Here is a 14438-nt window from a genome sequence, read left to right as displayed (position 1 = left end):
AAGCAGGAGCTTCTTCTGGGTCTCCCATGCAGGTGCAGGGGCCCAAGGACTTGGACCATCTTCTGCTGCTTTCCCAGGCCATAGCAGAGAGCTGGCTTGGAAAAGGAACAGCCGGGACTAGAACCGGAGCCCATATGGGATGCTGGCGTTTCAGGCCAGGGCTTTAACCCACTGCACCCCAGAGCCAGCCCCACCAGGTTTACACCTGAAGCATCTTCTAGGGTAAGAGACAACAATATACTAAGACCTTGTTTGGTAAGATGACCATTCTGCATTTCTTCAGTGTTTAATCTGCTGTAATCAGGTTGAGCTCACAGCTCCTGAACCTGCTCTGCCGAAGACTGCCAGTGACTGTGAACAGTCAAACCAGTGAGCCGTTATGGTGGTCTTTGACATTTTACACCATTGATACACACACTCCGTCACTGTTGACCCCACCCCTCTTTGACTGTGAGATACCACTTTCTCTTTGCTTTATTCAACCTCTTTGCCCACTCCATCTCCACTCCATGTGCAGGATGCTTTTCACCAGCCTCTTAAGTGAGTGTATCTTAGGCACCTGCCCTCTAAGCTCTAGGCGTGCCCTTGTGGTGTCCTGGATAAGCTTTTCCAGGTGCAAAGCTTCAACTTTTTTTTTAAGATTTATTTATTTGAAAGTCAGAGTTACACAGAGAGAGGAGAGGCAGAGAGAGAGAGAGAGAGAGAGAGAGAGAGAGAGAGGGAGAGAGAGGTCTTCCACCTGATAGTTCACTCCCCAGTTGGCAGCAATGGCTGGAGCTGCGCCAATCTGAAGCCAGGAGCCAGGAACTTCTTCTGGGTTTCCCATGCAGGTGCAGGGGCCCAAGGACTTGGGCCATCCTCCACTGCTTTCCCAGGCCATAGCAGAGAGCTGGATTGGAAGTGGAGCAGCCGGGTCTTGAACAGGCGACCATATGGGATGCTGATGCTTCAGGCTAGGGCGTTAACCGGCTGCACCACAGTGCCGGCCCCAAGCTTCAACTTTTAATTAAAGAGCAACTGTCCTCACCATGCTCCAGTGTACCAGTTCTATGCAGTTCTATGTAGTTATCTCCCTCTTGGACATCTCTCTCTCTGTATGTTAGCAAATGAAGTTATCTTATTTGCTTCATTGGTATCTGCTCCAGGAATCTTGGCATCCCATTTAAAGTAGTGGCATAAATATCCATTTATAATAGCCCGAATTATAAATGTGGGAGTGATCATTAACAAGTTCACTTTCTTTTCAGTCTCCAACTCCAGTCAACTGTATCTCTTATTTGAAGATTTATTCATCTATTTAAAAAATAGAATGAGAATGAGGGGGGGGAGAGAGAGAGGGAGAGAGAGAGAGAAGGAGAGAGAGAGAGAAGGAGAGAAAGAGAGAGAGAGAGAGAGAGAGAGAGAATCCTTCATTCTCTGATTCACTCTCATACCCTCAACAGCCAGGGTTAGGAGAGGCTTTCCCTCTCATATCTCACAGTGTGGTAGGGACCCAAACACTTGGGTTATCACCCTCTACCTTCCTAAGTGCACTAGCAGGAAGCTGGATCAGAAGCAGAGCAGGTGGAACTTAATCAGGGACTCTGATATCGGATGCAGGCATGGCATGTAGCAGCTTAACTCCATAGGGTCACAATGCCTGCCCCAATTCTGTCTCCTTAATAGCTCTTTACTGTCAGGATAATCACACCACCAAATGTTAATATAGGTCTTTACAGTTACCCACCTGGGCTATTAAAGGTGCTATAATATATAATGATATATTAATATATCATTTAATTATACCACATAATATATTATATTTATTAATATTATATTATAATAATTAATGATGTTATATATTTGTATATAAATATAATATAATATATATATATATATTAAAGGGCTATAATAGGTGCCTAACTGTGCAACTTTTCTGCAGTCTTACTTACAGGTATGTCTTTAATGGTTTCATTTGTTTGTTTTTCTGATATGTGAACCTGACCTTGCTGTTATATCTTAAAGTAATACTCCAGGTGATAATAGTCAGATTACAATGCAAAAATCTGACATAGGTCTATAACTTCTTGCCTGATGGTATGAAGCTGAAGGGCAGGGACTGTGCTGCACCCACTTATCATCATCTACTGAATAATGAACCTATTTCCTCATTTCAGCCCATGGTTGATGCCCTTTATTACATATCCTGGAGCTTCCAATATAATGTGACCCACAGTAACAATCAGTAGGAGAGGAGATTTCTATGTAGAGAATTTAACTCTTTATAAAGAGAGGACAATTAACTCACCCAAACAAATCTGAAGTGGCAGAATCCCACTTACCTAAAGGAACAGCTTGTTTGTACCAGTGACCTCGTATTTACTTCTAGGACAAGACAAAGTTCAATCTGATAATCAGGGAATTAAGAACAGAAATTTAAGGGTTGAGAAAAGTGGTACTGTGAACTTTAAGATCATTATTATTTATTGCAAACTTTGAAATTAACCTTGTTTAAACTTCCAATTTGTATGAAGATAAATCCATAGAGGAGTTATCTCTGGGTTTTGTCTGGGACTGTGTCTTAGTATCACATGAAATTCCTGAACTAAGGGAGTCATTTTGATATCAACAGTAAGAACCGAGAGTGAAAGTTTGGCCATGAAAAGAGACAACCAACTTTTTTGACCCTTTAGGGATTTTAATATTCCCCTTTTCTTCATTAGCATTTGCCTCACTGCAATGCATGTGAAGCTTCACCTAAACACTGATTCTGCTTCCCTTGAACTATTCTGTACTCCCTGTTCCTGATTATCTCTCAGATCAGACTCACATGAACATTCTCAAGATACTTAGGGGAAAGTGGACAGAATTTCTCCACTGTTAAATAAATATGGGGAATGTTTCAGGCCATATTCTCATCTAGACAGTGTCAATAGGTATTAGCAAGTTGATATTCTATGAGTGTGTGTGACAGAGGGAGGGAAGGAGGGAGAGAGCTGGGAGGGAGGGAGGGAGGAAGAGAGAGAGAGAGAGAGAGAGAGAGATCTATGCAGATGACTTTCTGCAGAACATTCAGTGCCTCTGTAAAACTAGTATCTGCCATGACTCAAACCATGAGTTTTTCTGGCTGTTAGTGCAAATTTTTATGGAAACATAGAGATTTCAACAATATTTACTGTCTTAAATCCGATTTGCATTTTCTATTCAATCTTGGTTCCAGTTTTCATAATTTTTTTCTGCAGAATCCTACTATTTCTGGTTTGGAGCACCTGCTGAAAATGTGGACTTTCTCTTGCCCCAATTACTCAGCTTTGTTTGAAGCCAGTACGTAATTCTTGTGTGTGTACACATCTATGTGTATGTATATGTGAGCACACATTCGTAGCTACAGATATTTGCTTCTATCTTTTAACTAACGCTGTTTCCACATCTCTTAAGTCTCCAAGTGTTTTATACCTGGGTCAAAGAAAGACTCGCATTTCTGAATTCATTACTTTCTCCTCATTTCATGGTTGTTCTACTTCTACAGTTTTCCAGAAATTGGAGAGGACTTTGTTCTCAGAGTAAGCAAGTACTTGCTACCTTGGTACTCTGTTTCTGTTTTGCAGACATTGAACTGAAGGGGCCTCTTGAACTTTCTTTCCTCATGAGCCACTGTTTCATCCTGAACTGTCCCCTCATTGTCTTTTGTTAACAGAGACCTCACCAAGAGCTTAATTTTAATTACTGTGCTGAACTTCCCCTTTATATTATCCCTTTGTGTGTATTAAAATGGAAACTTCGCTCTACAAGCTACCAGCTTTGCTCAGGAAGTCTGCATTCTATTTATAGATCCCTTTAATCGACCCTTCCTCCAGGCCCACAGTGGAGGGGAGGGGAGCTTTATCACGGAAGTGTTTTTTTTTTTTTTAATGGTTATAGATGTTGACTTTAAGCCACTTATGAAGATCAGATAAAGACAATGCTCTCCAGTTACTATTCTCCAAGCGTTCCCATTCCATTGCTATCTTTCCTTTCAGGAACACAGCGTTAGAATTATAACTGTATTTAAAGATGGAGAAACTAAGGTTAATCGTTTATGGACATTAGGACCTATTCCCTTGCGAGCAGCAGAGCTGCCTCACCAAGTCTGGCTACTAAGCATAATGCTGAAAGGAAGTCATCAAAGGGCCAGTCACGATAAAATGGGTAAGAACACGGAATTCAGAGTCAGAGAGAGCACAGTCTTATTTCTGGTTGTGTATGAATTTGGGCAAATTAGTTCATCATTCAGAAATGAATCCTAGTAACTACATTACAGAGTACTCACACACACACACACACACATATTCAATGTCGCTCAACTATGACTTATTGTTAACATAACTGTGAAGCATTTTTTTGTGGATGCAAAATCAGCCTAGGCTTTCATGTGAGAAATATTTAACCTTACATATAATACATATGGAGGAGATTTTGAAGCAGATAAAACAGAAATGGAAGGTACACTTCATTTTACTTGACTCTCTAAAAATATGAAGTCACTCAAGATTTAAAGAAAGCATGCTACAGCCTTTCACAAGAGGCTGAGAATTGTCAAAGTAGAGAGATGTGAGATATAACTTAAAATTTTTATTGATCTGGATGTGTTTAGACTAGATTCTTGTAAATTCGCTGCCTAGCAACAAGGTAGCTGTCCTGGCCACCCTGTGCGAAGCCACAGGGCAGTTTAGCACAGGGTGGAACAGAAAGTTGCTTAGTGCAGCAATCATGGCAAGATCAGCAATGTCTACAAAACCTTACAGACATCAAGGAAATCATTTCACTGCTGGCTGAATGGGTTTCACCCACCCAGCCAACATTTTAAAGTGCTGTCCATAGATCAGACGCATCAGAATCACCTGGACAAAAACAGCGACGAGACCATGAGGGAGAAGTCTGGGAGAAGTCTTCCTTCCAGAATCCTACTCCAGCAATGCCATGTATTGGCACTTAGTGCTGTGGTTAAGTACCCACGGGCTAGGGCTGGGTGGAGGTTGTCCAGATGTTGGATCTGTCTATTCCTAGTTGGATCATGCTGGCTGGGAAAGTTTCTTCCTCTTTCTTTGATATAATTTCCTATCAGCAGAAGTTGGAGGTGGTGATAGTGATACAATATGATTCATAATTATATCAAGTAACGGGTGTCAAGCATAGAGCAAGCAGTGAATCAAGGTTAGCTGCTACTGCCAAATGTGACCAAGACTTTTTGCCAGCACGGTTCTCTGGAGTCATTCATCAGCCTTAACTTAGTTCTCAGATGATCCCTTTCTGTTCATCTATTTTACCAGACCTGACTACTTATGCTCCCTTGTCATTAAGGGTTATCTGTAACCAGGCTTTTGTCTTCTTCCTTACAAAAACAAACACAACCATGGGAGATTTTCAGGATTTTCACTGCTAGTGATACTGAAAAATCAGCAAGGAGTAAAAAATAATTCCTTCCCATGATTTCTCCGCTCACTGTCTCTATCCTTAAGTCCTTAACTATGACAGGAAAAGATTCCTTGATGTTGCTGCAGAGAGCTGAATGCTCTGTCCCGGGCTTCGTATTGTTGCAGCTGGGCAGATACCAGGACCTAGGGTAAGCAGCACTCTCCTCTTGGTTTCTCCTTGGAGAAGTTCTTAGGAGAAGCGAGAAGCTGAAAGTTGAAGTGAGAAAAGGAGGTTGCAAGTACATAAAAGGGAATTAAAGTGGGAACAAGAGTGAATATGAGAAATTTCTCCCCAGAAGAAATAATAAGGGAAAGCCAAGTATTTGGTCAACTGTTTTCTGTTGAAGATGACAATTCTCCAAGAACTGTAGAGGTAAATGGATCAATCTGAAATTGTGGTGCAGGGATTCTTGAATATCCAACAAAACTAAGAACCCCTAAAAACCCTAGAGTAGTGCTTTGAAGTCCCCTGTGCTGTATAGATTTGCTTCTCAGGACAAGCTTCCTCTGGGAAAGTAGCTGAACTTGAAACATTGGTTGGATTCAGAAATTGCTGGAAGGCATTCTAAAGCAGTCCTGGGATTAGCTTCGGGCTGGTTGGCCCTTACCTAGAGAGCATACTCAGAAATAAAATCAAGGTGTTAAGAGGCAAGAGCTGAAGGAGGCTGGCCATCAAGCCCAACATATCAGAAAGACGCCTGGCTCGTGTCAGAGCAATTTTCTACAATCCAAAAGAAATTGCTGGAAAACTGGAATTACACACAAGCCCCACACACAGAAAATGAATGATACGACCAAGAAATAAGAAGTTTCTAAAATTATGAAAGCATTTATAAATCCATAGTAGTTATATTAAACATAGTGAGGACTGGACTATGTCAGATGAACTTAGCTGACTTCTGTTAGTGACAGCAGATAGACTACCAAAGTAAAACATACATGAGATTCTGATTGCTCCATGACTTCTTCATTATCCAGATGAAAATAATGAAAGTATAATCTGAAGTAATTTCTTATAAACTACCTAATGACATTGTAGTTTAACCTTTGGAAATAAGTTTAGGCAATGTACTAGGCTGTGTCCATATTGGCAGCATTTTAAAATATATTCTAATTTTTTCCAAAATATTATAATTAATAAATTCACTTGTAACAACATAAAAGTAAAAATGATATAAATCTAAAATTAATATCTCCCCTCCCTTGCACTCCCAAACTTGAGACCACCAATGTTCAAAGCTTGATGGTGCATCTTCAATACTTTTTCTAGACTTACATAAACATATTTATGTGTACATTTAATGGTTTTATATCTCAATAATATCATACTATATATTTGGTGCCTTTTTCTCTTAATAAACCTTGGATCTCTACATTAAGATATGTGAACATTTTATTTTTAGTTGTTGTGTATTGCATTGATTATATATTATTGCAAACACCCTGAAAAGACTAAGAAAAGCACTTTTTAAAATACGATAGACAGATGCAAGAAACCAGCCTAAAACACCATATTTCATAAAATATCAGGGAATGTCTGACACTAGTATCATATTTTAACATTGTTTTGGGAATATTTGATAATAGAGTAAAACAAAAGCTTAAGAAACAATATCATTGGGGTTGGTGCTGTGGCATAGAGGGTAAAGCCACTGCGTGCAGTGCTGGCATTCCATATGGGCACTGGTTTGAGTCCTGGCTGCTTCACTTCTAACCCAGATTTCTGCTCTGGCCTGGGGAAGCAGTGGAAGATGGCTCAAGTCCTTGGGCCCCGAACCCCTGTGGGAGACCCGGAAGAAACTCCTAGCTCCTGGCTTTGGGGAGTGAACCAGTGGATGGAAGATCTCTCTCTCTCTCTCTCTTTCTCTCTCTCTGCCTCAGCTTCTCTGTAACTCTGCTTTACAAATAAAATAAATAAGTAGAACTAAAAAAAATAAACAATATTATTCTTATTAACTTATTAGAAAAGGAGAAAATTTTCATTTTCAGATTATAAGCCTACACATCTAAAAATAAAATAAGAAATTAGGATAAGAGTGTTTAGTAAGATAGTTATTTAGTCATTTGTATTAGAAAACAAATACTTTTATTAAAAATCAGCAATTAACAATAAGAAAATAAAAAGAATTTTAGAAATTATATTCATACTTGCAACAAAACTTTACAGTCTTCAGGGGAAAAAATCTGACAACAAAGTTAAAGCTCTTTCTGAAGAAGTTGCAATGTTTTAGTGAAGACCTGATTAAATGTTCCCAATGAGGAATTCAATACCATTAAAATTTTAAATCCTACCTTAGTTAACACATGTTCATTGTAGGGTTTTTTGGAGACTTAATCTCAGTGATTCTCAACTGCTAGTATAGAAAGTTATTTGCCTACATTTTTATTTTGTACAGAATACTGATGCCTTAGTAGATACTAAAATTCCCTCTAAGGCGACTGCATGCAAAATGTAATGCTGCTGATATCTCACACTATTTGCATCAGTATATGTACACATAGGATTCTCAGATAGCCTGATGTTATATGAGTCTGCATACTTTTCTTTTTCCTATCAATGTGAATTAGTAGAAATAAATAGGCAATAATGGAATTGGAAAAAATAAAGAGATGAATTTACAGCAGACAATAAACTGGATTCAACAAATGACAAATTACATTGGCATTAATAGGTCTACACATAAGTCAAGTACATTTAAGAATTGTGAAAACATTTTGGAGTCATAGTAGCTTTAATTAAATCCTAATTTGGATGTCGCTTTCTCAGGATTAAAAGGTGCATTTAGACTCTGCTACTTTCAGTTTAATCCACTCTGGACTAGGCTATATCTCTGCATTTTCTATAAAGGAAAGAGCAGCTGCATTTATCTTTTTAGTAAACAGGGCTGAGCAGGTGGATATGCTGATCAAATCCCTGCCCTGAAGCAGCCTGGTTTCTGGTCAGAGGAAGAAGTTGTTCTGTAGGCTTCTGGCTTCTGATATGCCCATTCAAGGCAAGTAGATGGTCTATACAGAGATTTTTATCAATCTTTCAAAACTATCCACAGGGCTTAGACAATTATCTATTTACACTTATTATTTAGTACTTAAATACCAGTGTCCTCAGTATACATGGGGGATTGATTCCAGGACCCCTCATGAACAGAAACATCCACAGATGCTCAAGTTATTTTACAAGGATATTTGAAAAATGTTCATGGAAATGTATGTTATGAAAAAATTGTGCATGGATTTAAAATTTATTTGCAACAAAATAAATATTTTAAAAACCATTGGAACCAGTACTGTGGTGTAGTGGGTGAAACTGCTTCCTCTGGTGCCAGCGCTCTGTATGGGTACCAGTTTGAGTCCCGGCTGCCCCACTTCAGATCTAGCTCTCTGCTTTGGCCTGGGAAAGCACTAGAGGGTGGCCCAAATCTTTGGGCCCCTGCACTCGCATGGGAGACCCAGAGACAGCTCGTGGCTCCAGGTTTCAGATGGCCCAGTTCTGACCATTGTGGCCATTTGGGGAGTGGACCAATGGATGGAAGACCTCTCTCTCCCTCTGCTCTGCCTCTCTGTAGCTCTGCCTCTCAAATAAATAAATCTTAAAAAAATTTTTTCATTAAGTTTTTTGAATATTCTTGTATAAAATGGTATAGTTTTGCATATAACCTATGTAATCCCCTATATACTTTAAATGACCTTTAGATTACTTTTATTACCTAAGACAATATAAATGCTATACATATATATATGTATATATAATTGCTATGATGTATTGTTTAGGGAATAATAAGAAGAAACTTATGCATGGTCAATACAGGTGCATTTTTTCAGAATATTTATGATTTGCAGTTAGTAGAATCATGGATATGAAACCTATGGAGGGTTGCATCGCTCTAAAAACAGAAAGTTTAAAATTCTCACATGGTCATTCCCACAACTCAGTCCATAAAAGTGAAATAAAATTAAATCTTTTTATTAAGCACACTCAACTATTTCTCAACATGGGAATTTTGTTAAGTAAAAAGAAAAGAAAATCTAAATCTTGGGCAGTCACTGGATAATGAAAACAGAATAACAGGAAGATTGAAAGCCACCCAGAGTTGATGAAGTTTGAAAGACATCAACTAGTCAGTAAAGGAGGAAGATGAAAATAATAGTACAACGCATTGAGAACTCCCTTGGGTTAGCAAACATTTTACAAATTAAAGGATGAGAATCATTGTATTTACCTCTTTCACCAGTAAATTTTCTGCTTTGCGCTCTGCATCTTCAGGTACTGTTGAGTACAGTGTTCGGATATCCCAAGATACCGTGGCTGTCTGAGAAGAGCAATGAAAAGAAATTAAGCACTCTAACTGAAAAGTATTGTGAAAGCCACTACAGTGGAAACACACTAGGGAAATTGTTTTTGATCAGAACATTGAAGGATAAATATGACAGAGATTTCCATAGCTGTTACCAATTTTATTTCTAGGAGAGAAGATCCAAACATTTTTTGGTTACTAACATTGTTATAATGAATGGGCAGTGCAACTCATAATTTTAAACTTAGTTTTCCTGTCTTCAGAAAACAAAAATTGGCACAGATACATAGATATGTATTTTGAATTCTGCTTATTTTCACTGGAACCTTTTTTTTTAAATTGCTGTTTCTGTTCTAATACAAATTTGAAATGAGGATAAAATATAGAAATTAATGCTATTTTAACTCTATTATAATTAATCTTTTAGCACGGTAAGCATCAATCCTTTGAGAACATCAGGGTTTTAGTCTCTTTTTTTCAAATAGATAATATTTCTCAGATCCCATGCTGAACAATCAACTTTTATTATGTGCATATTCACAATTAATATGCAAGATGCCTCCTTAAACAAAAAATCTAAAACACAATTTTGTAGGTTGTTTGTTCTTGTGTCTTCAGCTCCCTGGTGCCAAAGAGTATGAGATGCCCTGATATAATAGGGTTCCATCACCATCCACAAACTCCTTTCCTTGATTCCTGACAAAATGAATCATTTATATGTTGTGTGTCCCCCAAATAGAAAATGATTCATCAGGCCAAGGTTAATTTAAACTTGTCTAGATAAAGGAAATTTTTTTTGATTAATTGTTCAAGCAGATGAGAATGTCAAAACCCATCACTACTTTTGGGGAAGGTAAGTAGGAAAGAAATTGAGGGAATTCAGTCTTCTGAGTTCACAGTCATTGATGCTAAATCTATCACCATGGGCAACATCATTTCTTTCTTTCTTTCTTTTATTTATTTTTTTCCCAAAGAAACTTTTTATTTAATGAGTACAAATTTCCTAAGTACAACTTTAGGAATATAGTGATTCTTCCCACCATACCTACCCTCCCACCCCACTCTCACCCCATTTCCTCCTCTCTCTCCCATTCCAAGTCCCATTCTCCATTAAAATTCTTTTTTTATTTGACAGGTAGAGATATAGACAGTGAGAGATAGAGGCAGAGAGAAAGGTCTTCCTTCCGTTGGTTCACTCCCCAAGTGGCCACCATGACCGGTGCTGCACTGATCCAATGCCAGGAGCCAGGTGCTTCTTCCTGGTCTCCCATGCAGGTGCAGGAACCCAAGCACTTGGGCCATCCTCCACTGCCTTCTCAGGCCACAGCAGAGAGTTGGACTGGAAGAGGAGTAACCTGGACTAGAACCCGGAGCCCACATGGGATGCCCGTGCCACAGGTGGAGGATTAGCCAAGTGAGCTACGGTGCTGGCCCCATTAAGATTCATTTATAATTAACATTATACATAGAAGACCAACTCTATACTAAGTAAAGACTTAAACAATTTGCACACACACACACACACACACACAACTGTTTGAGAACAAGTTTTACAGTTAATTCTCCCTGAGGATAGAAGTCCTGCATGGGAAGTAAGTGTACCATGACTCTTATTGTTAATTTAACAATTAAGACCTTTACGTATGACATCACTGATCACTGGAGGCTCCTGACATGAGCTGCCAAGGCTATGGAAGCATCTTGAATCTACAATCTATGTTAATATTTAGACAAGGCCATAAGCAAAGTGGAAGTTCTCTACTCCCTTCAGAGAAATGTACATTTGTCTTTGATGGCGACTTCTTTCCAGTGGGGTCTCTCTCACAGAGATCCTTCATGTTAAGAATTTTTTTGCCACAGTATCTTGGCTTTCCATGCCTGAAATGCTCTTATGGGCTTTTTAGCCAGAACAGAATGCCTGAAAGGCTGATTCTGAGTTCAGAGTGCTACTTAAAGTGACTGTCATTCTATGAGTCTGCTGTGTGGACTGCTTCCCATGGTGGAATATTCTATCCTTATAATTCTATCTACTATTACTAGCAGACGCTTGATCTTATTTATATGATCCCTCTAACACTTAATGCTGTCTATAAGATCATTTTAACATGAAAGATGGCTTTTTTTACCACCCAGCTTGAGATTTGGGGTTCCATGGCAAGTTTTTAAACTGTGCCCTAAGAAGTAAGTCTGTAGGAATACATGCAGAACTATGCAGAATTATAGTTACAAAATTCCTCCTTCTTCTCCTATTCCCACTCTTATTTTTTCCTGAGATCTATCAGTTGACTTTATACACACATGATTAACTCTATGTTAGATAAAGAGTGCCACAATTAGTATGAAGAAGAGAAAAAAAAAACATTCTTCAACAGTCAAGACAAGAGCTGTTCAGGTCATTGCTTCTCAATGTGTAAATTTCACTTCTACAGATTTCCTTTTAGGTGTTCTATTAGTTACCACAGATTGGGGAGAGCATATGGTATTTGACACCTTTGGGACTGGCTTATTTCACTAAGTATGATGTATTCCAGATTCATCCATTTTGTTGCAACTGACCAGATTTCATTTTTTATCCACTGTGTAGTAGTCCATAAAATAAATATCCCATAATTTCTTAATTGAGTCTTCCATTGATGGGCATTTACGTTGATTCCATGTCTTAGCTATTATGAATTGAGCTGCAATAAACATGGGGGTGCAGATAATTCTTTTATTTGCTGATTTCATTTCCCTTGAGTAAATTCTCAGCAGGGGGAGGGTTGTGTCATATGGTAGATCTATATTCAGGTTTCTGAGGTATTTTCAAACTGTATTCCATAGTGGTTTTACCAGTTTACATTCCCACCAACAGTGGAGTAGGGTACCATCTTTCCTCACATCCTCAACAGTATTTGTTGTTTGTTGATTTCTGTATGAAAGTCATTCTAACTGGGGTGACATAAAACCTCATTGCAGTTTTGATTTGCATTTCCCTGATGCCTAGTGATCCTGAACTTTTATTCATGTGTCTGTTAGCCTTTTGGATTTCCACTTCTGAAAATGTCTGTTTAAGTCCTCTGCCCATTTCTTAACTGGGTTGTTTGTTTTGTTGTTTAGTTTCTTGATCTCTTGAATATTCTGGTTATTAACCCTGTATAAGTTGCATAGTTTGCAAATAATTTCTCCCATTCTGTTGGTTGCCTCTTCACTTTCCTAAGTGTTTCTTTTGCTGTACAGAAACTTCTCAATTTGATGTAATCCCATTTGTTGATTTTGGCTTTGATTTCCTGTGCCTCTGGGGTCTTTTCCAAGAATTCTTTTCCTGTGCCAATGTCTTGTAGGGTTTCTCCAATGTTCTCTAATAATTTGGTGGTATCAGGTTTAGATTTAGATCTTTAATCTATTTTGAATGGATTTTTATGTAAGGTATAAGGTAGGGGTCCTACTTCATACTTCCACATGTGGAAATTCAATTTTCCCAGAACCATCTGTTGAAGAGACTGTCTTTGCTCCAAGGATTGGTTTTAGCTCCTTGGTCAAATACAAGTTGATTGTAGATGTTTGGATGAATTTCTGGCATTTCTATTCTGCTCTGTTGGTCTATCCATCTGTTTTTGTATCAGTACCAGGCTGCTTTGATAATAACTGCCTTGTAGTATTTCTTGAAATCTGGTATTGTGATGCCTCTGGATTTGTTTTTGTTGTATAAGATAGATATAGCTGTTCAAGGTCTCTTGTGTTTTCATTTGAATTTCAGCATCATTTTTTCTAGATCTGAGAAGAAATCTTCAGTATTTTGATTGGTATTGCATTGAATCTGTAAATTGCTTTTGGAATAATGGACATTTTGATGATATTGATTCTTCCAATTAATGAACATTGAAGATTTTTCTATTTTTTTGTATCTTCTTCTATTTCCTTCTTTAATGTTTTGTAATTCTCATGTAGAGATCTTTGACATCCCTGGTTAATTTTATTCAAAGTTATTTGATTTTTTTTGTAGCTATTGTGAATGGGATTTATCTTAGAAGTTCTTTCTCAGCTGTGGCATTGTCTGTGTATACAAAGCCTATGGATTTTTATGTATTGATTTATATCCCACTACTTTACCAAAGTCTTTTGTGAGTTCCAATAGACTCTTGGTAGATTCTTTTGGATCCCCTATATATAGAATATATATATATCCCATTTGCAAATAGGGATAGTTGAACTTCCTCTTTCCCAATTTATATCCCTTTGATTTCTTTTTCTTGCCTAATGGTCTGGCTAAAACTTCTAAAACTATATTAAATGGCAATGGTGAGAGTGGGCATCCTTGTCTGGTTCCAGGTTTCAGTCAGAGTGTTTCCAACTTTTCCCCATTGAATAGAATGCTGGTTATGGGTTTGTCATAATTGCTTTGATTTTGTTGAGGAATATTCCTTCTATATCCAATTTGCTTAGAGTTTTCATTATTAAAGGGTGTTGTATTTTATAAAATCTTTCTCTGCATTAACTGAAAAAATCATATGGTTTTTGTTCTTTAATTTGTTAATGTGATGTATCACATTACTTGATTGGTGAATGTTGAACCATCCCTGCCTACCAGGGATAAATCCCATTGTTCTGAATGAATGATCTTTCTGATGTGTTGTTGGATTTGATTAGCTAGAATTTTGTTGAGGATTGTTGCATCTATGTTCATCAAGGAAACTGGATTGTAGTTCTCTATTTCTCTGTTGTGTCTTTTCCTGGG

General features: G+C 38.1%; 1 protein-coding gene across 9 annotated transcripts in view; it reads right to left on the bottom strand.

Annotated features, from left to right (window-relative positions):
* Positions 1-14438, bottom strand: part of DOCK10 (dedicator of cytokinesis 10) — a 297295-nt gene that overhangs the window by 138605 nt on the left and 144252 nt on the right. For all 9 annotated transcript variants that reach the window (XM_051849117.2, XM_051849118.2, XM_008259243.4 and 6 more), the window contains exon 3: positions 9650-9739. In XM_051849117.2, the coding sequence (XP_051705077.2) occupies positions 9650-9739 (90 nt within the window). The remainder of the gene's footprint in view (positions 1-9649; positions 9740-14438) is intronic.

This window comes from Oryctolagus cuniculus, chromosome 3 (assembly GCF_964237555.1).
Source record: "Oryctolagus cuniculus chromosome 3, mOryCun1.1, whole genome shotgun sequence".
NCBI lineage: Eukaryota > Metazoa > Chordata > Mammalia > Lagomorpha > Leporidae > Oryctolagus > Oryctolagus cuniculus.
This window is presented reverse-complemented; position numbering and strand designations above follow the sequence as displayed.